The 27,871-nt window shown below is 38.7% G+C and overlaps 1 protein-coding gene and 1 long non-coding RNA gene across 2 annotated transcripts; both read left to right on the forward strand.

Annotated features, from left to right (window-relative positions):
* The first annotated feature begins 1,268 nt into the window (after positions 1 to 1,268).
* On the forward strand, positions 1,269 to 23,930 carry LOC124287011 (protein phosphatase PTC7 homolog). Its single transcript, XM_046723469.1, has 6 exons — positions 1,269 to 1,605; positions 14,456 to 14,647; positions 16,133 to 16,331; positions 16,863 to 16,986; positions 23,021 to 23,150; positions 23,503 to 23,930. Exons 1-6 carry the CDS (start codon positions 1,383 to 1,385, stop codon positions 23,562 to 23,564), a joined length of 930 nt encoding a protein of 309 aa, XP_046579425.1. The 5' UTR covers positions 1,269 to 1,382; the 3' UTR covers positions 23,565 to 23,930.
* A 656-nt stretch (positions 23,931 to 24,586) lies between these two features.
* Positions 24,587 to 27,868, forward strand: LOC124286994. The gene is made up of 3 exons (XR_006901168.1): positions 24,587 to 26,921; positions 27,190 to 27,579; positions 27,657 to 27,868. It is a non-coding gene; the product is annotated as an uncharacterized LOC124286994 (long non-coding RNA).
* The last annotated feature ends 3 nt before the right edge of the window (positions 27,869 to 27,871 follow it).

Here is a 27,871-nt window from a genome sequence, read left to right on the forward strand (position 1 = left end):
GGTTGGTGAGTGAGTGAGTTTAGTTTTATGCCGCATTTAGAATATTCCAGTAATATCACGGCGGGGGACATCAGAAATGGGCTTCACACACTGTACCCATGATGGGGGCGGTGGGGTAGCCAAATGGTTAAGCGCTCGCTGGTCACGCCGAAGACCCGGGTTCGATTCCCCACATAAAAAACTGTGTGAAGCCCATTTGTGGTGCCCCCCATCCGTGATATTGCTGGAATATTGCTAAAAGCGGCGTACAACTAAACTCATTCACTCAATGTACCTATGTTGGGAATCGAACCTGGGCCTTCAGCATGACGAGAGTACGCTGTAACCGCCATGCTACCCGCTGCCCCAATTGGTGGGTATGGTATGATCAGAGACCATGTAATAGATCTATTATATGGTATCTGCTATGATATATAACTGAAATATGTTGGTATGATCTAAAAATAATAAATATCGTCCACCAATGATTGTGCACGTTTGTTCTAACCTTCTGGAACGAAGCGTATGTTACACTGACATGCTTTTGTCTGTACTTCAGTTTGAATTTAATAAAAACAATTTTTATTATTTTGTTTTGGCTATTCAGTTTTCAAGCCATCTGTATGTGGACATATAATCGATTTGACTCTAAAGAATTGAGTATATCGATTTTACAATTATATTTACTGAATTAACTACGCACATATATAATATATACTCATGCCAATAATGGTTGTCACCCCTCCCTACCCCAACCCCCCACCTCACATCCCCCCTCCACACCTCTCCAATAAAAAAAATTGAAGGAGCAACCCTTTTTGGCATGAGTATCTATGATCGAGCATTAGCACAATGTGTCAACACTCCATTCATCTATGTGCTTTTCTAAGCGACTACACTCGTTTGAATATAGCTGAATATAAGCAAGAAAACAAGCATGACGTAACACGTGATGGTATAAAAATATCGGTTCCATCACTCATGCTTTCGCCTACGAACATGTAGACTTTATTTAGTCTATTATAAAAGAACATAGAAAATATCATAATGGTTGCCCTTTCTGTAACTGAATATTTAAAGATAGCGACGATCTGTATCGACAAATAACAACAGTTCCTGTGTGATGTGTAGAATCGCGGAGGTACAAACTATTTTCTTTACGTCTAATCAAACCTGCTTCTTTATTTTAAAGCACCTAAATAAAGTAAGTAGCCGTTGGAAAGTCTACTTGGCACAATTTACCTCCCTTTGGATCCAAAGGTCATGTGACGTCACGAAGGAGACAAAGATGGCGGCGACCAGCTGAGATAGGACATATACGCATGTGGTTAGATACAGAGATAAACTCGTCTAAGGAGGATGTGACAGACGAACTTTTCAAAGTGATGTGAAGACAGCTTGTCATGCACTCAGTAGCGCTGTATGGCAGGCTTCTAGCCCGAGCGATCGCAACAGGAATTCACAGTGAACTTCAGATTCAGAGAGAAAGAGCCAGGGAACCTCTACAATTGGTAACTGGATCTTCAGGATTTTCGAAGACAATAACCAAATCCCCAAACACTAGGAAATGGGCATTCGGGGATGATGCTTATTTCATTTCAAAGAACAAAGCAGTCGATGTCATAGGTAGGTTCTGAACTTCTCGCGTAGCCGGCTCTTTGTTCGCGTCGCTGGCTATTGATAGACGTCAACTTGTTTATTTTTCCTCCCACGTGCTCTTTGTTTTGGTTTGTAAGCATGTGTAACGTATCTATTTCATCACACAGACATGTCATTCACGTGCGTAATAATGGTTGTAAGCATGCTGGCACATCCTCAGTTACATTTCGGTAAAGGAAACCATTGCATGTGGCGTGGAGATTTCTTTTAACGTGATTTGTTTCCAATGTTATGCATTTCCTTAGCATGCCCCTTTAGCATGGAGGACTAAACGTGTCTAACGTTACCATAATGACTGTTTTGTGCTCGTTGTACATACAGTGTGGGAAACCTCTCATGTGTGTAAGATAAAAAAAAGAAAAGCTTGATTTTGTTCATTCACAAAATCTGAGAGCTTACAAAATGTAAACTATGTGTAATTGTAACTATATGCTTCCTTATCTTTTGCCCATAATTCTATTACTAAGCATGAGACGTAGTGTCATGGCAGAATATGAGCAATGACTGTTAGCATCATTAGGATGATGACAGTAATTTGATCAATATGACATGAGTTAACATATTTCTTGACTGTGGACTGGCCCATGAGTTAGATTAAACTGACCTTGCTGAAGACAGATTAGACATTGACAGCTATTGTGTTTTTCTGGCAAATGCTAATGAGGTCAGTGTGCATTGATTAGAGATTTAATTCAGCCTAAACCTCATTGCTTATGGCTGAACACACAATCATCATTATGTAGGTGATGGTTGGATGCAAATTATCATGAAAATACTGAAGTCATTAAACCATTTGCTCATAAAACTTGCAGGCAGCTCATTTGTAATTGTCATTGTTTTCTTACTTTCTTCAATAATGTAATCCTTGCAAAAACAGAAGGGGATGGCAGAATGTTATTTAAATCAGTTTAACATACAGACGTAACATGGAATAAAATTTACAACATTGTTCGAGTTGTGAATAAATCCTGGTAATTTTGTTGTATTTTTTTAAAAAACATTTTAAAAGACGATGAATGGTGAGAAAGCACTTTTGTTTCATGCAATTGTGTTGGAAGTATATTCCACTTGAGCACGTTTTAGAAACAACCTTTATGTGCTTAACAAGCATAATGACTTTGTTTTCTTTCAAAGGTGTATGCAGGTGAAAGTCAATGTGTTACGTATTTTTAGAGTTATCTGCCCTGGCCAAGCATATGAAGACTATAATGAATTTGAGTGGTTAGGTAGCAAAAAGTTACTTTTCAGATCTGTTGTTTTATGTAACATCATTTCTATGAATTAATGAAGATAATGATCTCGTGAGAGTCTAAACAGCCAAAGGATTATGATGATCTGTCAAACTGGTATTTCAGTAGGTCTGTGTCATGTTCAAGAGGCTGTCTCTTATCATGTTTGTGGATGCTGTGTCCTCAGCTCACCAAAGGGCATTGGGATGAGGAGTGAGTGAGTATAGTTTTATGCCACCTGAAGCAATATTCCAGCAACATCACAACGGGGAGATACCAGAAATGGACTTCACACATTGTGCCCATTTGGGAGTTGAACCCGGGCAAGCGAACGCCTTAACCACTAGGCTATCCCACCGCTGGGATGAGGAGGGGTAACCATACTTGTGCTTGTGCATTTCACCCAAGTTGTAAACATCTAAGAACCTCGAGCGTTCCTTCAACATTCAGCTGACAACATGATATGAATGGAATTTTGTTAAGAGCAGTATTATGCCTAAACTCCCTCACTTATCTGCCATATTTTTTGTATCACTGTTATAAAATGGTAAGTCTTTGGTCATTGATCCTTGTGATATCCAAAAGTAATTGGGATTATTAGCTGTTTCTTTTGGTCCTATCACTAATTTCAATACCGAGAACCTGTACTTAAATTAAGAGAACATTGCTTTGTTTCTGAAAAATGATAAATATGATACTACTATCTGTGTCATATAACCACATCTTGCATACATTCTTTGCAGTTTGGTTGACGAATGGTTGTCAGTCCCTTTTGTGTTTATGTGTGCAGTGTTGGAAATTGTCCATGGATAAGGGGTGTTGTTGGGCATTTTGGGTTTTGTTTGTGAATTTGCATCTGTTACGTTTATAGATTCCTAAATCTAGAATTTTTAACATTCCAACTTGGACCACTTGACTTTCAATGCATGTTAGAATAACATGTGTTATACAGGGATTACTTGAGTCTTGTATAATATTTGAGGGTCCCTGGGACTCATACTCTTAGTTTTCAGGGGTCCTGAACAACAAAATGGGGGTCCCAACATTTAAATATTATTATTAACACTATGTTGTAATATTGTTGTAATTCAGTTACTGTTATTGTATTGTGTATCATGATCATCACATTAATTGTTACAGTAATTGAATTGCAAACGACACCATAACCCAGCTTGTAGCAGACTCTTTGATAACTTATTGTTACTTGATTGGAATTTTTACAAAAAGTATTTGGACTTTTTCTGGATTGGATGCAGTAATAAATTTCGTTACGTCCATTGTCAATTTTAATGCATATAGGACGCAGGTTTTCACGTCCTGTAAATCCCTGGTTATATTTGGGATTACACTTTCTCAGACAAATGGAAATTGGCACGACTCCAATGGCCGAAGCTATGAATAAACAAACCTTTCAGAAAGTGGTCCAATGCACACAAATCGGTACACAAAGTACATGATCTTGACAACCAGTTGTTAGACTTTCATCGTGTGGAAGCTGTCGTGGCTGAGTGGGTTAGATCTCAGACTTTTTTGTGCTGGTAACTAGGTGCCCTACCCTCAGAGTGGGTTTGAATCCTGGATCGGACTCAACCACCAGAACTACTAAAATCTGTATGTTGATTATAAAGTATAATCCCAAATATGGCATGTTGCATGATAGGATGCTCATCAGGTTATGACAATGAGGTAACCGTGACGATGTTTACATTGATGAAACAATAAGCCTGATCAGAATGGACACCTGAGTGAACATACAATGTGAGTGCTGACGACACAGTCTACATCCGCTATATGATGTCAGCATGTAAACAATCAAACAGATCCAGACTGACTAGTGGTTGACACGACCTTCACCCCACACTGTCAGGTTACCATGACACGCAAGTCACAGAGTCTGTTAGCCCTGCCCATCTGGTATCACTGTGCAACAGCTAAAGGCTGCTGGGGACCCTTCAGGCAGTGGGGAAGCCTAATGGTTGAATCGTCCGCTTGTCCCACTGAAGGACCCGTGAAGATCCGGGTTAGAATTGGTCTTCAGCAACCCATGCTTGTCGTAAGAGGCTGGTAACACTAACAGGATCGGGTTGTCAGGCTCGCTGACTTGGTTGACACATGTCATCATATCCCAATTGCTTAGATGCTGTTGATCACTGGATCGTCTGGTCCAGACTCGATTATTTACAGGTCGCTGCCATATAACTGGAATATTGTTGAGTGCGGGTTTAAACAACAAACAAACTGTGAAGTCCATTTTTGTTGTGATACGGGTGATGAATTGCCAAAAGTGGTTTTAACATTCATTCATTCACTCACAAGATTATACACATGGTATAACCAAATTTAATTATCACCATTAGTAGACAAAATCATTATTATGAGCAAGAGTTGTGTCATCACCAGACGACAATTGATTTTTTGCAGTGCTGGTTGGCAGCACTGGTCATTTGCTTGAAAGGATGAACTATAATTGTATAAATAATCTGGTAACCATGGTTACATATATCTAATTACAAAATTAATGTAGTGGAAATTCTGTTATTGCATATTTGTCGTTATTGTGCCATTTGTTTAAACTATGAAAACCATGGATGATATTTATGTGATAAATGTGATCACATGAGTAGCATCTGTAAACATTGTTTTTGAAACTCAATAGCAGCAGATGTTTAACTTATATAGCCTAGGATATATTCAACCTGGGTTATAAATATTAGGGCTGTGTATTGGCAAAAAAATGTATGGCGATGTATTTCGATTTGGGCACCTGTATTGCAACACATATTGCGGTCTATTGGGATCTAAACCATAGGCTGATCAGGGGTGGGTGGGGGTGTGTGTGCACCTTTTCTCAATAGTGCGAGCGCACACGCACGCATGCATGCACACACACACACACACTTTCTCAAAAAGCTGTATCCGCCCCTGTAAACTGTTGGACAGTGACACTGATTGTACATGTACATACTAAGGGTCTAAAACAGTGTTATGGTTCTGATAATAGTAAATAAGTGATAAATTAGGTTGGATAGTTAAGGATTCCCATTTCCTTTTTCATGCAGTTTACAGTATTGCGTAATTTACGCATGACGCCAGGGCAAAATGAATTCCTGCAGTATGTAAAGTATGCCATTTGGTCAATTTGTTACGAAGGAAAACATCAGTTGTGAGATGATTAAAAACAATTTTGTTCACAAAACTTCATGACATTTTTTACCCAATATACGGTTTTCATAAAACATATTGCAATACTTATTGTTTGAAAATCTTATAGTGGTATATCAATATACAGATAGTACCTTGCTGTCCTAATAGACATGATAATGTACCTAATAACGTAACCCAATGATCATGCTCACACGGGTCAGGCAGTCTGGTCGGTAATCAATTCTACATCAGTCATGAGTGGTGGGGTAGCCTAGAGGTTAAAGCATTCACTTGTCATGCCGAAGACCCGTTTTCAATTCCCCAGATGGGTACAATGTGTGAAGCCCATTTCTGGTGTCCAACGCTGTGATATTGCTTGAATATTGCTATAAGCAGCGTAAAACCATACTCAGTCACACGCTCATTTCAGCTACAAGTGCATGAATCTTGTAAACGTTAATTCTAATATATTTCTGACTTCAGTAAAATGACCAATTTTTCATTAAATTTGACCTGTGAATATCCAGATTAAAATTGATCTCAAGCATCCCATGTTTGTCACAAGAGTCAACTAACAGAATTTGAAGGTCAGACTAGCTGACTTGGTCATCATATCCCAGTTGTGTAGATCGATGCTCATGGTGTCATTCACTGGATTGCCTGGTCCAGACTCGATTTTACAGACAGTTGCCATATAGCTGGAATATTGCTGAGTGTAAAGTGAAACAATAAACAAACATGGTGTTGGTCATTTGGGTTGTTGTGAGGTGCGTGGGACAGGTGACCCTACTTCAGTTCTATACCCTCCAAGGGTTGGTGGGGTAGGCCAGTGGTTAAAGCATTCACTTGTCACGCAGAAGGCCCGGGTTCGATTACCCACATGGGTACAATGTGCCAAACTCATTTCTGGTGTCCCCTACCATGATAATTGATGTTGCTAATGACACCCACTCACTCATACACTGTGCCCTGCAAGGTCAGTAACCCACATGGTGTATGTGACAATGAGCAAGACATGGCCGAGACAAGGAAAAAACAACTGAAACAGATCAGGCAGTTAAAACAGCATGTAAGGTCAATATAGTGATACACATAAGGAAGAGAGTTTTATGGATGTCAACTTCTATATAATCATATTTATTACCTACGAGGGCGAACATATCAGGGTTCATATTTTTCATACGATGCCCTAGGGCAAAATATCACTTTGTCATGGTGACGTCATAAAAAATCCTATGATGTCACGTTTCTTCTGTGACGTTGCGTTCTATCTGCGGCGACAGTGGGTAGCAGACCTATGTTTCAAAGTAGATTTGGGTCTATTTTCCTCAATTTGACAACTTCGGTAATAAATAGAATATTATATTTGTGCCCATATCATACTATGTTTATGACACTCGTGCCTAAATATCGGTATATCCAACATTTAGGCACTCGTGTTGTAAACATAGTATGACATGGGCACTCATATAATATCCTGTATATACTTACTCCTTCATCCTGGTGCAGTGGGGTAGCCTAGTGGTTAAAGCGTTTGCTCTTCATGCTGAAGACTCGGGTTCGGTTCCCGACATGGGAACAATGTCTGAAACCCATTTCTGGTGTCCCCACCGTGACATTCCTGGAATGTTGCTAAAAACAGTGTAAAACCATACTCACTCACAAACAGTCCTTCATCTCTCTTCCTTATAATAGACATGCAAACGTCACTTTAGAAATAATGGTAAAAGTTGTCTCAACTTTTCACTTATCTATATTTGCCTATTATTAAGGAGGAATTTCTATACATTCATGGACTTTTCATTCAGTACAGGCTTGGAGTAAGGTTAAGGTCACATGTGGATAGTTATTTTGGATGTTTTGATGTTTTGTTATCTGTATGGGATGTCAGCTCAGAAGTATCGCAGTATGTTAATAATAACATTAACTAATTTGTATGTGTATTGATTACAGTGACCTCTATCACCTGCAGGTTGAGAGGTATCAGGTGTGAACGAACAGCTAACACCACATGCAGCCTAAATCAGTTGTCTTCTCGGGATGTTTTGATCTATATTTAAGAAGTAGGTTATCATTCTTCCGGAAGAGGAAATTTCTTTTTCAAGGCATGATCATAAGAGTAGCTGTCGTGATCAATGACTTGAGAAATCATTACGGAAATGAAATTTGGTTCGTAATAGCCACTTGTTAGGTAATATGACACCACTCCAGTCAATTTAGTGCTCAGCATGGGTTAGGCTGATCCCTTAGGTGTTTAAACGAATTTTCTGCATTAGTATCTTACAGGGTGATTACTAGGGTGATTTAGGGTGCTACAGTAGAAACTGTATCGCTTACAATCGTATGACGTCAAAATATGATGCATGCAGTGCACAGAATTCGAAAACCTTTTGATTAGCTGTTTTACACATATATTTTACGGACTTTCAATAGGGCTGGGACGATACACTATGTCTGGGATGAAATTTTACCTGCGATATGATACTTATCACGATGCATACACCTTGAAATAATGACACAGTGTTAAGATTTAAAAAGATTTATTTCAAGATATTTGTGTATATCAATAACACTATTGTAATAGACAAACAAGTAACTCCATCATACTTGCGTATTTTTCTCTAACTAAGTACTGTAACATGTTTAAGATAATACTGTTTTGAAAAAAAGTTGTGTATCATGATGTATCGGTGCATCGGTGAATCGTCCCAGCTGAACTTTCACTGCTTTATTTAAACTATTTTATACATTGAATTGTTTGCACACTCAGCATAATTAACCAGTTTATAGCAGTTTTAGGCTTGTCAGAATTTGTTTCAGTGATTTTTAAAATCTAAGTCGAAAGGTGATGCCGTTTTGTTTACATGTCATATAGTCGGTAACGAGCTTATCGATCTTCAAAATATAATAAAATGATGATATTTTGTACATTTAACATGGCGGTAAGATAAATATGTTGTAAACTTCTCTCTCGGGTAATACGGTCTGATGTACGCCTTTTTGTAGCAGTGTCATCAGACCGTATGACCCCTGAGAGAAGCATACAACTGATAGTATTTGATACAGCATCAACATTTACTGACACATCAATATTCAGTGACATCTGACTGTTTTTGTGTGAGGAAATGACTCAGTGATCGCAGTTCCGTTGATTATGTCGACAATAAGCTGCATTTTTGCATCTAATCTGCAACACAAATCTCCATTAATCAATAATTTTTTAGTTGCTTACATCTAAATGCCCACAAGAAAGATTGGTTGTTTTAACTGAGCAATGTTACAACTATATGGCAGCTGTCTGTAAATAACAGCATCTGAGCTGGACAATCCAGTGATCAACAGCATGAGCATCAATCTAAGCAATTTGGATATGATGACATGTGTCAACCAAGTCAGTTAGCTGGACCACCCAATCCCCTCAGTCGCATCTTGCGACAAGCATGGGTTGGTGAAGATCAGTTCTAACCCCGATCTTCAATAACAAGTCTTGTTGTTATATATATGCTCATCAAAAGAATTTCAGGATTGGACCTTGTTAGCATGATGAGTATATACGCAAAGGCTCCAAAATATCTGGAGCCATGTTGATCTCTATAAGTATAATACTCAAAAGTATAGGACCAGTGATAAAGTAGAGATAATGTGTCATGACGTTAGTTGATGTTAATACACCATAACATTCTTGTGATGGTTTCTACATATACAGATTTATTGATTCCAACATGTTGACTGACTAGGTCCGCTAAATAGACCAACATTATTTATTCATTGCATATGTAAGTAAACAAGTTGAAAAAGAAGAAAGGCAATTATTTCCATTAAACATGTTATCTTATTCCGGCTATTGATGATACAGATCATAGAGACCATTAATACTTAACTACATTCCGATAAATTGATAAAATATCGGAGAAGTCCTTTGGTGCAAAAAGGGAAAAAAAAGTCTGAAAAAATCAACATATTTCCTGTCACTGGTAAGTGGTGAAATATTTATGCATCGATAACTTACAAAAATATGATTCTGTATGCAGTTTAGAAGCGACCCATGAATAACGAAAAAACTTTGTGTATTGTGTGTATAAACTGAAACTTTATTTCGTTACAACAGTTTCTGTACAAAATTACCACCGACACAATTTCCATGTTGATATTCAATAATATACTGAGGGAAACAAATAAGGAAACACCACTTCATGGCAGTGTTCCTTTATTTATTCTCAGATTTCCTCCCACAGCGCTATTCAAAGGAAAGCTTGAATGTTCCTCTGTTCCTTTATTTGTTTCTCTCAGTATGTTCCTTCCCATCAATGATAGTGTCAATTATCTTTTTAGCCAGCCATAACTTGTATCAAATTGGAGGATATTGCTCGTCTTGGTAACGTCACCTGCTGCGCCAATATTAAGCCATGTATGCCGAAGGCCAGGTGTAATTGACGAATAATCTGTCAGTTATTTGAACACCTATCAGTGATCAATACAAATGAAACTGACGAGTCATTGTGATATTGACACTATAACTGATTAGGTATCTTATCATTTCAACCGCCTAGTGTGACATTAACATCATAATACCATGCCTAGTAGATAACCACAAGTCATTCACTTCAGATCAGCATCTTTACTCTTTATCGGTTTGTATCTGATTAGAGTGGCGTCAGACATGATGAAGCTAAAATTGCTCATATGTTACACAAAACAATTTTTTCTCATTGACTTGTAATGATATATTTTATAAAATTAACCATGCCATCTACAGCTATTATATTTACATCTGTGCACAGATGTACAGGAAGCTAAACAGACCAACCCCAGTTCCGCACAAAATGTCAACCCCTTGAAAATAACTTTGATCACAATCAGCATTAGTCATCATGAGAAAAAAGACAGCAGCAAATATTAATAAATATGGCCAGTTTTAATTACTGGATGGATGTACATTTATTAAACACACACATCTTACACAAAGTCACCCAACCACAGCTGTCAGATGATTCAGTCTGCACTGAAGGGTCCCTACATAAAGTGCTTAAATTATGGAATCTGATTTGGTTTAGTATATCCTTTAATATGTTTAGTGAAGCTAAAGGCATAGGAACTTTCAATTGCATGATGAGGCACTAAAGATCAAATATGTAGATACAGGGCTCGATTTAAGAGATGTTAACCTACTTGCACAAGGTGCGACCTAAGATAAAACCTAGTTGCACCAAATTCCAGTTGCAGCGTAGTGTGTTAAACCAGCAAGTGGTCCTCTTTCGAAAGAAACAGCGAAAAGTGACAAACAAAATAATGATCGTTTGTTAAACAACTTTTTTATTTTGGTGTCCAAAATTATGAGACAAATCATCAGAATTGGTCTGTCGATTTCATGTGACTGTGCAAAGTTTGATTTTGTTGCATTTATTAGATTTTGTGTTAGTGAGCAATTCATCTGTCTAAAATGAAGTCAAATGGACTATAGGTTGTGCTTTGTAATATTGGGTTGCACCAGTGCAAGTAACAAAGCACTAAATCAAGCCCTGAGATAGTAGTGCTGGAGCGATTGATCGAATAATCAGTCAACTGATCGTCCTACCTTGAGTCAGTGAATACTTATTGGGTGGGGAGAATAATCGAATTTCAAAAATGAAACGTCAAATTAAAGAATGTTTTTTTATTGTTAGGATTGTTAAATCAAGACATAAACAACTGATGCAATTTCCTGACTCATAAAACTGCAATGTAAACATATACTAAACAACATACTCATGTGCGTGTCTCAACAGGAAGTGTCCTTGATTGTTTTGATCGTAGCATTAATCAATGCCTATTTCATTTCCTCAATGTTATTGTGTCCCCTTATTGTCACATGAGTTTTGTGGTGGGGTTTATGATTTCAATCGATTATTGATCGACTACCGAGCTCCGATTATCAATCTGCATATTGTGAGCGATAAAAATATTCTATCACAATTGGTTACTGATGAGGTCAAGTCAAAATGATTCATGATATATGTTTCTGGTGTAAAACTCTGGCGCATTCATGAAAATGTGGACTTTAAGGAGACTCACATTTGGCACGAAAATAAATATCCTTGCAATTTCTGTTAAAATTTGCTTTCAGAAGTATTCCAGCTACATGTCTTCCAGTAAAGATGTATGTGTGAGTATGGACCCGACAATGGTTCAATGGTTGATGTTCTGAGCAGTGACCCACACCATAACTGGACATTGACACATTGACACCGTGTACGTCCGTCTGTACGTTCGAATTGGAATATCTTAAGAAGTGTTGACTAGATTCTTTTCATATTTGTTACCTAGGTTCATCACAGTATGCAAAATGTCCCAGTCAGGTTTGGTGACCTTGACCTTCATTTCAAGGTCACAAGGGGACTTTAACGTTTTACCTTTGTCAGCGAGATATCTCAAGAACCATTCGCTTGATTTCTTCATATTCGACACCAAGCTTCATCTAGGGGAGACGCAGGGCCCAGTCGATTTTGGTGACCTTCACATAATTTTCATGGTCACGGCGACACTTTGAAGATTTCAGCATGTTAAGCTGCATGTTAAGCTTGTCAGCGAGATATCTCAAGTACCAATCACTTGATTTTCTTCATATTTGACATCTAGGGAAGGCCCAGGGCCCAGTCAATTTTGATGACCTTCATGTAGTTTTCAAGATCACAGCAACACTTTGAAGATTTCAGCATGTTAACCTGCATGTTAAGCTTGTCAGCGAGATACCTCAAGACCCATTCACTGGATTCTCTTTATATTTGACACTAACCTTCATCTAGAGAAGGTGCAGGTTGACTGGTCATGCTTTTTTTGACATTTAACTTCATCTTAAACTACAACCTTCACTTTCATTACTTTTTAAGTTTGATTTGATAATTTGTGGAGGGGGACTATGTCACCTTAGTGTCAATGCTTGTTCTACCTTGGATCATTACAAACATCAAACATCATCCACACAATCAGACCATACAAACTTATATGAGCTGTCTGCTAATTTAGCAACTAGGCCAAACCAGTTTTAACTTCTGATAACAGCCCTTATAGCAATACTGAAAATAGTGAGTAAATGAGTGGGGTCTTATGCCAATATTATAGCAATACTGAAAATAGTGAGTGAATGAGTTGGGTCTTATGCCAATATTCCAGCAATATCACAACAGGGGACACCACAAAGGGCTACATACATTGTACCCATGTTGGGAATTGAACATGACGAGAGAACGATTTAACCACTAGGCTACCCCACCACCCCCTTCAGAAAATAATGAATGAGTCTACTTATGTCGTAAACGTTTCCTCTGGATTTATGGTAATCAGTTTCCTGTGGGTGACACAGATACATACAGAATTAAAGAGATTAAAAAAATTCTAAGTCATAGCTATCCCTAGTAGTATGCCTAAATATCTACATGGTTATCTCCCTTAGCTGTGACGTCACAGCATTGTTCTTTGAACACCTTCATAATGTTTTCTGTATGGTCACACGCGGGCATGTGAGAGTGGAAGAGGTTTATTGTCAAGTTTAATCTTACAGATTTATCAGTACAGTATACGGTCAGTAGAGATCGCATTTGGTCACCAGACAATCACATTGTGACTCTTTTATGCTTATTGTGAAAATTTTTGACTTTTGTGTAGTTTAGGAATTTTCCAGCCCTTTTTGATCTTTCCCGCCATGTCACAAAATAAGTGTGTTCAATGTCAAAAATTAATGGCTGAGTTAGATCCGCATTCTCTATGTGCGTCATGTTTTGTTTGAGCTCCTTGCACAGTCGAAGATCGCTGTTTGCTATGTTCTGCCTTATCTACGGAGAAATGGAGTCCAGGATTAAACTGTATTTTCCTGGCCCTCAGTGACACAGTCTTGTTGATGTTATGGGGGTGGTGGGGTAGCCTAGTGGTTAAACCGTTCTCGTCACGTCGAAGACCCAGGTTCAATTCTCCACGTGGGTACAATGTAGCCCATTTGTGATGTCCCCTGCTGTGATATTGCTAAAATATTGCTAAAAGAGGGGTAAAACCCAACTCTCTCACTCACTCACTTCTTGATGTTTTTAGTGTATATATACCACATATATAGTGCAGTGTAGTGTAAATGTTAACATCTGTGGGTTCTTAATAGAGCCGATACATGGAAATTCCTGAATACTTGCTGCTTTTGGTTGAAATATTGCCACACTGCACAACATCTGTTGCTATGGGAATTGACTTGCTGGATGTCAAAGCAGGCAGCTTTGGTTTGGTGCTGAAAAAATGCACCAATCAATTGAAAAAATACATTGGTATGTTGGTCTGCAATCTCCTAAGTGAGGATCTTGATGTTGGATCCTAATTTGCTTAATAAGCAATTCATTATGAAATGTCCCTTTGGGGATGATGGTTCATAGTCAGACTGTTATTTGCATGACAGGTGGTGCTTATTGCTCTCTCTCTCTCTTTAGGGGTAGCCGATGGCGTTGGTGGGTGGCGAAGTTATGGCATTGACCCCTCAGCGTTCCCTCGCATCCTCATGGCGACATGTGAACGTATGGTCCAGGAGGGTTGCTTCCGTCCACAAGCCCGTCCACAGGCTCCGGCCACGGTCATCGCTGCCAGCTACCAAGAACTCATGGAACAGAAAGTACCGCTTATAGGTGGGTTGTTAACTTAACTGGTTTTGAACCAGGAATACATGGAACAGAAAGTACCGCTTATAGGTGTGTTGTTAGCTCAACTGGTTTTGAACCAGGAATACATGGAACAGAAAGTACCGCTTATAGGTGGGTTGTTAGCTTAACTGGGTTTGAGCTGGGACTACATGGAACAGAAAGTATCTATTATAGGTGGGTTGTTAGCTTAACTGGTTTTGAACCAGGAATACATGGAACAGAAAGTACCGCTTATAGGTGGGTTGTTAGCTCAACTGGTTTTGAACCAGGAATACATGGAACAGAAAGTACCGCTTATAGGTGGGTTGTTAGCTTAATTGGTTTTGAACCAGGAATACATGGAACAGAAAGTACCGCTTATAGGTGGGTTGTTAGCCTAACTGGTTTTGAACCAGGAATACATAGAACAGAAAGTACTGCTTATAGGTGGGTTGTTAGCTTAACTGGTTTTGAACCAGGAATACATGGAACAGAAAGTACCGCTTATAGGTGGGTTGTTAGCTCAACTGGTTTTGAACCAGGAATACATGGAACAGAAAGTACCGCTTATAGGTGGGTTGTTAGCTCAACTGGTTTTGAACCAGGAATACATGGAACAGAAAGTACCGCTTATAGGTGGGTTGTTAGCTCAACTGGTTTCCATGATATCAACAGCTCATGGGACAGATACTAAATCTTATGGGGAGGTTGTTACCGGTAGCTCAACTGGGTTTGAGCTGGAACTACATGGAACAGAAAGTATCTATTATAGGTGTGTTGTTATCAACTGGATTTCATGTTACTGGGAATTCATGGGACAGAATGTATGACTTTTGAATGGGCTGTTAGCTCAACTGGTTTCATGTCACAAGGAAAATGATACAGAAGACACCACTAACAGTTAACACTTCTACTTTGTCTTAGTTTAAATATTACAGACATGTCAAAACGGCATTGCAGGGAATAAAAATTGACATTAAAGATAAAGGGGAAATTTTTTATGGATTTCATTGTTAAGTAGAACATAATAGAGCATTTTGGGATATATTTTATTGCTAAATAAAATGTATTTCAAAGAGATCTCAGTTAAGTGGTTATCTTTCATCCTGTATGCATGTTGTCGACTGATAGCAATGATAGCAATCCAACACTGCCCTTCCTGAGTGGAAACATCACCATCATTGTGTACTGCAGTGGTTTGATCCCTATGGCCAAGTCATACCAATGTTAAAATATGACACTTATTGTTGCCCTGCCTGGTGTGGGGCATTGAAGGGGATGGAACAAGGACTGGTTTGCTTAGAGTGTTTGCTGGGACTGAGTTGGATACCCATGTTAGACATTGGCATGGTATCTCAGAGGAGTAGCACTATAAGACCATGAGATCTGATGAGTAAAAGCAGATGCAAGCTCATCACTATATAAGTTAAATAAACACCACACCTGATTGTTGATCTAAGTTGTCAATGGAAATGTGTTTGCTTGATGCAGGTAGTAGTACCGCCTGTCTGGTCGCACTCCATCGAGAGGAGAGGACGATATACTCTGCCAACCTTGGGGACAGTGGCTTCCTTGTCATCCGTGAAGGCGAGGTTGTGCATCGGTCGCAGGAACAACAGCACTACTTCAACACGCCCTTCCAGCTCGCTGTTGCCCCACCCAACCAGCAAGGACTTGTACTCAGTGACAGGTGGGTGCAAGATGGAATCAGCTCAGTATATCTTTTTCAGTTTCTGGTTTCAACAGATTGGAGAAAAGTTGCTAAGGGAAATCTTTGATGGATAAGAAAGATATAAAGATAACTGTCTAAATAAAGTAGTGTATGTAGTCTCTTTTCACACTGCAAACCTCTTCTTTACATAAAAAAAAATCCTCTTGCTGCAGAAAGTGAATATTATTCTTGCCATAGAAAACATTAACATCTTACACTTAGACAGAATAAGCGTCCATTGTTTCTCTTAATTGACTGGCCAAATCACTTTGAGCTAAATAAATCATAGATTATTTAGTGTTTTCAAATTATTTTATATTTATCTAACCTTGAACTTAAATTATCATCACTCATGTGGAGGTCAAACATTGACAAAACTTATCTTGGCAGTCAGTCAGAAATTGTTGTTTAGCAGCAATGACAAATACTTAAAAAGTGAAAACTTCTGTTTCTTGGCTGACTTTTTTTTAATCCATTTCTTGTATGTGAAGAAGGTATTTCCTATTTCAGCCCTGAGGTTGCAGAGAGTACGTCATTCGGAGTTGAAGAAGGAGACATAATCTTGTTAGGAACAGATGGTCTTTTCGACAACATGCAGGAGGACATGTTACTAGAGTATATCTCCAAGGTCAAGGTGAGTTTAGAGTCAGTGAGTGAGTTTTATACCGCTTTTAGCAATATTCCAGCAATATCAAGGCGAGGTGAGTTTAGAAGATGGGGCTCTCACTAATGACACATTACAGTTGTAATTACAGCTGCAAGGTCAAGTTGGAGGTCACAGATCAGTGATCTCCCTTATGACATTTTATCAGTGTATGTCTCAAATGTCAAGGTGAGATCGAAGGATGGGGGATCACATTGATGACCTGTTACAGGAGTGAGGATACTTCCAAGGTCAAGGTCAAGGTAAATGGTCAGACATGACATGTAAGTGAAGATTACCACCAGGGTCAAGATGAGTTCAAGATTTCAAGAATGACATGCAACAGGAGTTATAAAATCTCCAAGGTCAAGGTCAGGTCCAAGGCCTGTGATCTCACTTTTGACATGTTAGTGGAGAATATCATCATAGCCAGGGTGAGATCAAAGGCTGGGATCTTAATACTGAGTTTATATAGGTGAGGTTAAAGGTCTGAGATCTCACTGTAGTCACTGCTTTTGCTCATTTTTACCAAGAAATAAGAGGCTTTGATGCTGATTGGCAGATTAGAAAGTTCACATGACTTCCAATGGAGATGACCCCAGATCCTAATGAAGGAAGACACCATATCAAAATTAAGGATCAGATGTGTTTGAGATGAGTAATCTTTGATTACTTGAATGATATGAACATAGAACATGACAGGGATTTACAGGACGCGAATTCCTGCGCCCTATACGCATAAACATTAACAATGGACTCAACAAAATTTATTAGCGCGTCCACAGGGACTCAGAAAAAGTCCAAATACTTTTTGTAAAAAATTCAATCAAGTAACAATAAGTTATCACTGAGTTTACTACTAGCTGGGTTATTGTATCATTTGCAATTTAACTACTGTAATTGATGTGATGATCATGATACACAATACAATAACAGTATTAATGATAATATTTAAGTGTCTGGGACCCCCATTTTGTGGTCCAGGACCCCTGAAAATAATGAGTATGATTCCCAGGGACCCTCAAATACAGGCTTCATGGAAAATCCCTGATATAAGTTTACAGATGAACAGTGAGGAAAGGCCGGGGCACCTGCAGGATCATAAATGTTACTGCTTTGCTTGTGTGTCATCAACTCACATTTCCCAGTTGGTGTCAACGACCGGTTTGTTTGGTTTTGATTATGATGTTTCTGTGTAGTTGCTTGGTTTTTAACTTCTCGCTCATCAGTCAGTGTCTGAGTGAGTTGGGTTGTATCACAGCGGGGGACACCAGAAATGGGCTTCACACATTGTACCCCTTGGGGAAATCGAACCTGGGCTTTCAGCACGATGAGCAAAAGCTTAAAACCGAAAGGCTACCCCACCTCCCCCATGCTGTGATAGTGGCCTCAAACATTATATCTGGACCAGACTATCAAGTGAATTGATACTGTGGGCCTTGTTCATCCAAATCAGGCCTGACCAACCAATCCATCATATAACCTACAAGCAGAACAGGTTGCTGGGACTGGTGTCCCAGTGCGGAAGTGTACCTTCGCTGTCTGCTACGTGAAAAGACATTCTCTTACACTTAACTGTTAATGATTAAACAATTTTAGCTAACTCAACACTTTCCCAAGCATTTTAAGAGCTTACTATGTGCACAGTTGGAAATGCTATTAATCAGTGTTGGTATTGTGCCAATAATGTTTTCAAAGTTATGTTGCACATGAATTGAATGCCGATGGTAAAATGAGATGTTTGAAACTGCACTGGTGATAGGCATCAGCATGTTCAGGTGACTCATGCAAGTTACACTGTGATGGCAGATAGTCGTGTTCTGTACAATGTCGACTGTTAACTCCTTACTGCTTCTGGTCTTTGTTCTGCTCACAATGCCTGATTGATTTCCCCATGCAGAGCTATTGGTCTGTGTGACAAGGCACTGGAAATAAACTGTGTGTAATTAATGTACAATATAACCCAGACACTGGCATTGAAGTTATACTTATAGTCTATAAGTTCTGCAGTGAAAGATTGGTGTTGTGCTCATAATACATTGCAATGTCTGATAGATTCCCCCATGCAGAGCTATAGTTTGTGTGACAAGGTACTGGAAATAAACTGTGTGTAATTAGGCCAAATGAAAAAAATGTTGTGGTTCCGATTACACCTCTTTAAAATTTAGGGTAGGTAGGTAGAATTTTTTTTTTTTTACATTTATATTTTAGAAGGAAAGTACAAACTAATAACACATGTATCAATGTGTAATTGTTTATTCAGTCAAATTTGCGGCCATCATATCGACTTTCTCTATCAGATTGACCGATATCTGTCGGCACCGGGAAAAAACAATTAAAAAAATAGGGTCGGCACCAGAATTCAAGGGTTGGTTGGGTAATCGGAACCTCAACATTTCTTTTTAAGGCCTTAATCAGGTCTGGACCAGACAATCCGGTGATTAACATCATGAGCATTATTCTACGCAATTGGGATATGATAACATGTGTCAGAAGGCCTGGTTATTTCTAGCTGAAATTGAACAATTGAAACATTTTATGTTAAATGCCATTTGTAGTTAGGTTTATGCTACAACTTTAATTCCATATGCTATTCATCTCAGTCCTGGAGGGGGGTGGTGGGGTAGCCTAATGGTTAAAGCGTTGGCTCGTCACGCCGAAGACCCGGGTTCGAATCCCCACATGTACAATGTGTAAAGCCCATAGTTGGTGTCCCCCGCCATGATGTTGCTGGAATATTGCTAAAAGCGGCGTAAAACCAAACTCAGACTCAGTCCTGGAATCAACATTAAGCAAGTGTGAATAGCATCTCCTCCCATCATCATCATCATGCTATAGTTTTCAACAACTGGAATCAATGCATGAGTGTTTCACTCACTGTTAAAGTCTCAGTGACACTGAACAAAGAAAACCTGAATTCAAGTCTAATACCAGTAAATTCGTAATCCTTTTTGTCATTACTATCAGTTTCATTTAATTTAATTCATTAGAAGAAGTACTTGTCCATGTATGATTCAAGCTTGACAGAATTGCAGATTAACCGAGTTGTGTCGTCCTTAGCAACCGGAATTCCCAGAACACGACAAGGGAAACCCCAATGTGTCGCTATCACGTGAATTCAAAGATGGGACACTGCTTGAAATCAGATTGACATGTTTCAGATAAATACGTCTGTAAATGATTCTAAGACCGTACGCCATTGCTGTGGTGTGTATCTGCTACGTTTTCTAAAGTACTTCCTACCGTATGGTGCATATTTTTTTATCCGTACATACTACCGATACGGCCCTTATCAGGAGCCCTGGGTACAAATCCAGCTCATTCCTGGTTCCCCTGCCTCTGATATGGTTGGATTAACGTAAGAGTTGTTTGAAGCCACACTGACTGATTGTCTTGTTAACATATTACAGATATGATACATGTTTTAGTGGGCTAGGAATGGCTAGATGGCCAACCCACTGGGTGGAATGTGAAGCTTTCTTCACTATGTTTAAAGTACATGGTGTTAGTAACAACCCTTCATGCTGGTATCTACACTGGCTTGTCACAGGGGAGCCATGAGTGATGTTGGCATTTGTAGTAGATCCACCTACTAAGTGTGTACACTTCAAGCTGATACCAGGCAGAAAAATGTTGCATCAGCACTCTTTTCTTATGTGTCCACCATTGTCAACCTATAAGTGTTGGATCAGCATATTTGAAAACTTGAGTAGCTCTTGAAATTTAAACATGTTCAAGGTTGTGTTACAACTTACATGTGTTCATCTTATAGTACTTATCTGTCACCCAGTATATCAGTAGTCTTAGACCCAGTATATCAGTAGTCTTAGACCCAGTATATCAGTAGTCTTAGACTCAGTACATTAGTTGTTAAAAGCCCTGTATATCAGCTGTGTAAGATCCAGTATATCAGATGTCTAAGGCCCAATATAACAGTTTCTAAGGCCCAGTATATCAGTTTCTAAGGCCTGGTATATCAGTTTTTAAGGCCCATTATGTCAGTTTCTAAGGCCCAATATATCAGTTTCTAGGCCAGGTATAGGCCTGGAATATCACTTTCTAAGACCCAGTATTTCAGTTTCTAAGGCCCAGTATATCAGTTTCTAAGCCCCAGTATATCGGTTTCTAAGGCCCAGTATATCAGCTGTCCAAGACCCAGCATGTCATATTCTAAGATCCATTTTATAGGTAAGAATTAGAGCTGTGTATCGTGGTCTAAGTGGCAAGACGATATATCCCGATACCAGTTTAGTGAGGCGAGACGATACATCATGAAAGTATTGGCAAGGAACCTGTGAGACGATATATCCCGATACCAGTTTAATGAGGTGAGACAATACATCATGAAAGTATTGGCAAGGAACCTTCGAGACGATATATCCCGATACCAGTTTAATGAGGCGAGACGATACATCATGAAAGTATTGGCAAGGAACCTGCGAGATGATTATCATCACGATACAATGGTGGCGATATGATACATATCCCGATACTTTACAATTTCTAAAAGAAAGAACAGATATGGTAGATAAACTGACAGAAACTTTATTTATTATACATGAGAACTTGTGTTACATTCACATACACTTACCGTTAACAGCTGTTCATCTAATAAAGTTTCAGCATTTAATGCTTAAGAAAGTACAGTCAAACATATTCAGTATGCCTTGATCTAATATATGTAAATTTGAAAGTGAAGTTTCCCCTGGGAAGTTGTGTTTCTACACCAATGCTTTCACAAACAACTCAATATCATTTATATCAGAATTCAGAATCACTGGAAAAAACCCTGGTAAGTCTGCTTTCAAAACTTTATCTTCTCTTTGTTCTCTTCTTAACAAAGCTAAGATATTGTTCATAGTTTTTAATAAAATAATGATGTTACTTGTCAAACAACTATTACATATCTGCATATTTCAATTTCTTGAAGAAAAGTATTCTACAGTTCACAGAGTTTGTAAAATGTTCAGGCTTTGTGACTTATACACCAACTCCTTTGTTCATGTAACATAGATAACAGACACAAACAAATTCTTTTAAAATTCAATTTGTTTTTAAAATTCAGAAGAATTTCAAAGAGACTCATTTCCTATTCCTAATGCAATACTCCTTACAACTTTAAGTAGTATTTAAGTTTTATCGGGATATATCGTCTCTTGTGGCAATACATCAATGTATCATGGACCCTCGCGATATAAATATCCTGATATATTGCCTAAATGTGTTTTGTATCGATGCACTCGTATCGCATAGTTGAGGATGTAAACATCAATACTATCGATGAATCGTTACACCACTGGTAAAAATGGGTGTATCATATAACTGACCCAGTATATAAGCTGCTTGAAGCCCAGTATATCAGCTAAGGCCTAGAATATTGGCTGTCTCAGACCAAGTGAGTCATTTGTCAAAGATCCATTCTATTGGGTAAGACCCAGTGTATCAGCTGTCTGAGAACCAGTAAGTCATTTGTCTGAGATCAAGTATGTTGGTTGCCTAAGCCCTAGTATATCAGTCGTCTAAGATCCACTATATCACTTACCTGGTATGTGGATAGATTGTCACCTCTAACGCTGACTACCCGTGAAGGTCCGGGTTAGAATGAACCTTCAGTAACCCATGCTTGTCGTAAGAGGTGACTAACGGGATGGGGTGGTCAGGCTCGCTGGCTTGGTTGACACATGTCATCGGTTCCCAATTGCGCAGGTCGATGCTCATGCCGTTGATCACTGGATTGTCTGGTCCAGACTCGATTATTTACAGACCGCCGCCATATAGCTGGAATATCGCTGAGTGTGGCGTAAAACTAAATTCACTCACTCCCTCACTCTAACGCTGACTCTGTGTCCTTCATTCTATCAGGCACTGGTTTCGGCTCTGACTTGATCAACTTCACCATGATATAACTAAAATATTGCAAACAGCAGCATAAAACAAAAAAAAATATGACTGTAAGTACAATATTTTCTTGTGGTCTGCTTTTCATATGACAACTGAATTATGTCCCATGTATGTATTATTCCAGGATCACAAGGAGGAGACGGTACAGACCACTGCCAGTAATATCGCAGAGAAGGCCTACCAGCTGTCCTTTGATCCTGAGTACATGTCACCGTTCGCTATGTCAGCAATGGATGTTGGGATAGAATTCAGAGGTATTTCTTTTGTTCAGACCCCTGTTTCAGTTTTTGTTTGAAATGCCTCAATACAAGGGCACGTCCGGTAAAGGGTTCTATTCCACAATGCAATCTTAGCATTTGGGTACTGCTGTACTAAAAAAAGGATTTAAAATTATTGTCATAGTGCTGGCATCACTTCATGGAATGAGGTCAGAATACACAATACCATTTAGAAAGTGGTCAAATGTAACAAACATTATATATTTGGGGTTACACTTTTTCAGTAAAGTACAGATTCTAGTACTTTATTAACTTGAGTGCATTTGGGCTCCATTGAGCTGCTTGTTGTTAGGTTATTAGTATCTTGACAATGTTATTATTTTTACAGGTGGAAAACCCGACGATATCACAGTGATAGTAGCAAGGGTGACAAGTCTTGGCGAAACCTAGCAGAGGGCTCCATACACTGTCAGTTACGTCAGGAGTTTGTGTGGTGTGTGTTTGTAGTTGAGAGATAGAGCAGAGTGAGCCAATAGCATTCCATGTAACAAATTAGGATATAGCATGTGTAATCTGATTGGCTACTATAGATCTGACCATGACCTTTTTGGGTCATGACCTGTTTACCTTCAGTTTCCCAAGGTAGAGATTCTGTGCCAAAAACAAAGCGAAAATACCAAGCAAGTACAAGATAGGCTTGACTAATGTCTTGAGAAGTGATGAAATGTTTGAAATATGATTCTTTTGATTTCATATCACCATATTGGAGTAAATGCACAAATAAACAGCACAGCAGCATTTTGTACTTAAGTGTAATCAGTTGTTTAATATGTTTGTGTTTATTTCCCACTCAGTATTCAGGATGTTACTTCAGTTTCACAATCATAATTACCTTATTTAATGTATTAAACCTAGCCCAGGGAACATTAATCGTTTATAAGGGGAATTGCTAAATATACCATTGTATTTATAAAATTTTCAATATACCACTCACTATTTCATAGGGAAATTCTGCATGTTCTGTTGGGGAAGTGACTGATATGCAATACCTTTTTATTTCTATACTGTTAATTAGAGTCAAGGATGGCTTTACAGAGTAATATCAAAGAATCATCCACATTTCAAAGCAAGCAAACATTTCCTGGTTTCTTAACATAATGATTGGTTTGATTTTCTTATTCCTCAACAGTATGCTCATTGTAACATGAAAATGTCCAGGTCAAACCTTACTAAGGCCAGACCAATTTTATTTCTTGTTTTACGGATCCACCGGTCATATGTTTTCAAGAATAAGAAAAAAAATAAAAATTGATTTTCTCCGCTCAAAATATAACATTTGAATATTTTTATTGGCCCAAAATGTAAATGTGCAAGAAATGTTTTAGATTGTTTTTTTGCCCCATATTCACTTCATAAATTGCCAAAAGTAAAATACTTTTAGTATTTAAAACGAATATTGACTGGTGATTTTTTATATTTTTTATATTATTTTCCCCCTCCTGCCGTAAGGTTTTCTGAGGACAGAAATCCGTAAAACAAGAAATAAAATTGGTCTGGCCTAAACATCAGTTGAATATTTATTTTCTAAACGTGGTGTGACCTTGTAGGGGATGAGTCATGCAATAAATACAGTAATATTGTTAGGGACCATACATAATTTATGACTAGGGGTGATGATGATTTTTAGGGAGTAGCATGTACAATGTGAATGACACCCCCACCCCACCACCCACACACACACTAAAAGTTATGTACAAAGTAAGTGGAACACACACCTCCTTCCCAAATTTTTTAAGTATAATTGATCAATAAAATTATGTATGAAATTGCTGCTGCCTCCCCCCGTCCCCTGCCCCACCAGTATGCAGTTTGTGTGTACGTAATTGATGACCTTCCCAGAACAAAATGGGTGACCCCACCTCCTCCATAAATTATGAACAATCCGTTATTTTGTTCCATATTCTGTACAGCTGTACAAGACAAGCATATCAGTGACCTAAATCTCTTGGATTTTTTAGAAGCTAGTTTCAGATAAAACACACAGTCTGAAATGGGCACTTTCGTGATACCAGGAGTAATGTCAAGTGGCCCAGATACGAGTGCTGCTGTCGGAGGTCTGGGTTTGATTCCCCATATGAAGAACAGTTGTGAATGTTAGGTGCTACTAGATATTTCCAAAGGAGATTACATGTTAGAAATCCATGGATAAATATGCAATTCATTGATCACTCTGCATAATCTGATTTCAATTGAAAATAGATAAGTTTATGCTTTCCATGTTTAGGGGATTTGTGAACTGAGATTCTAAAAAATCGATACCCAATTGGTATGTTAATGTGATATAGATGGTTTTATTAAGTTAATTCCTTAAATTATGTATACATCAGTTGTTGATAGTAAGTGAATGTTATTTATGATGATTAGATAATCTTAAAACATAAAAGTTAACTTTATTTTATATTGTATATTTTGCTTTACTCATGTGAAAAACTGCCATTATATTGCTTGAACTTTGATGCCTCAGCATAAGGTATATAAGCATGAATTTTATCCTTGCACACAGTTCTTCATTTTCTGGATTAATCACACGGAGCGTGTTAAAGGTATTAGTTATCAACATTTTAATGTTTGTGTTGGTATTTTTAGAATAATTACTGGCACTTGTTAAGAGTTTTGTATCGAGAAAACATATATAACTTTGTATCATCAGAATCACATTGTAAATATTATTTCTGAAATATATGAAAGTATTTGCACTGTATCATCGCTAAGCAAGGACTACATAGCCTTTGATATTATAAACATACAATCACAACATAATGCTATCTCCACACATTTGTCACTTTCATTCATCATTTTTATTTTGCTCAAAATGCTCAGACATGCTTGGAGATATATTATACTACAATGTAACTTGTCAATATTTTGAAGAATTACAAGTAGAGCTTATTATGTATGGGGCCTGCTTCACTAAATAATCTAGTACAAAGACTGTCTTTTTATGGGTGAATAATTTGGAAATAAGGTGCTCAGGGGCAACTTATCAAAGCTTGCCACAGATTAAAAAAATGTATACATATTCTTTTCACATGAAGCTGCCATCATATACTCATAGAAAGGAATAAGGGAACACTTGAAAGTACAAGTGTTCCTATATTTTTTCCAGGTTTCTTCACAAGGTATGAATCGCACTGTGAGTGAAATTCTGGAAATAAATAGAGGAACACTTGTACTTTCATTTGTTCCCTTATTTGTTTCTATGAGTATATAAACGGAAGTACTGTTCAAAGCAGAATTAAACCCACATTCACTGTATTTTTGGTTCTTTGAATATTGTATTCCTTCCACATGAAAGCTGCAATGATATGGTAGAAAAGAAGTACTGTTCAAAGCAGAATTAAACCCGCACTCACCCACTTTGTATTTTCAGTTCTTGGCATATGTTAAGACGCTTTGTTGCTGGAGGATGATTTTGTGGAACTGGCTATCAATACTATAAGTTTGTTCACACCTTGGATAAGATACTCGATTCAGTCTTGCCAGTAAGATGATCTAGGTTTTTCAGTTTCTGATTGTTATTTAGCTCTGTCCCACTTTGATGAACACACATCATTGGTTATGCCCACACATTGTGTCATGGGTCATGCTCGTATGTCATGTTATGTGTATATGTCATGGGTCACGCCACATGTCAAGGGTCATGCCAACAGGTCAAGGTGATGACCGCATGTTGTAGGTCACCTACATAGTGTGGGTCATTCCTACATGTCAAGGGTCACGTCCACATGTCAAGGGTCATGCCAACAGGTCAAGGTGATGACCTCATGTTATAGGTCACCTGCATATTGTGGGTCATTCCTACATGCTATGGGTCACATTCACATGTCAAGGGTCATGCAACAGGTCAAGGTGATGACCGCATGTTATAGGTCACCTGCATATTGTGGGTGATTCCTACATCATGGGTCACATCAACATGTCAAGGGTCATGCCAACAGGTCAAGGTGATGACCGCATGTTATAGGTCACCTGCATAGGGTGGGTGATTCCTACATGTCAAGGGTCACGCCAACAGGTCAAGGTGATGACTGCATGTTATAGGTCACCTGCATATTGTGGGTCATTCCTACGTCATGGGTCACATCCACATGTCAAGGGTCATGCCAACAGGTCAAGGTGATGACTGCATGTTATAGGTCACCTGCATAGTGTGGGTGATTCCTACATGTCAAGGGTCACGCCAACAGGTCAAGGTGATGACTGCATGTTATAGGTCACCTGCATATTGTGGGTCATTCCTACATGTCAAGGGTCACATCAACATGTTAAGGGTCATGCCAACAGGTCAAGGTGATGACCGCATGTTATAGGTCACCTGCATATTGTGGGTCATTCCTACGTCATGGGTCACATCAACATGTCAAGGGTCATGCCAACAGGTCAAGGTGATGACCGCATGTTATAGGTCACCTGCATAGTGTGGGTGATTCCTACATGTCAAGGGTCACGCCAACAGGTCAAGGTGATGACTGCATGTTATAGGTCACCTGCATATTGTGGGTCATTCCTACGTCATGGGTCACATCAACATGTCAAGGGTCATGCCAACAGGTCAAGGTGATGACCGCATGTTATAGGTCACCTGCATAGTGTGGGTCATTCCTACGTCATGGGTCACATCCACATGTCAAGGGTCATGCCAACAGGTCAAGATGATGACTGCATGTTATAGGTCACCTGCATAGTGTGGGTGATTC

Source organism: Haliotis rubra, unplaced genomic scaffold, assembly GCF_003918875.1.
Source record: "Haliotis rubra isolate DU_JTF1 unplaced genomic scaffold, ASM391887v1 Scf398, whole genome shotgun sequence".
NCBI lineage: Eukaryota > Metazoa > Mollusca > Gastropoda > Lepetellida > Haliotidae > Haliotis > Haliotis rubra.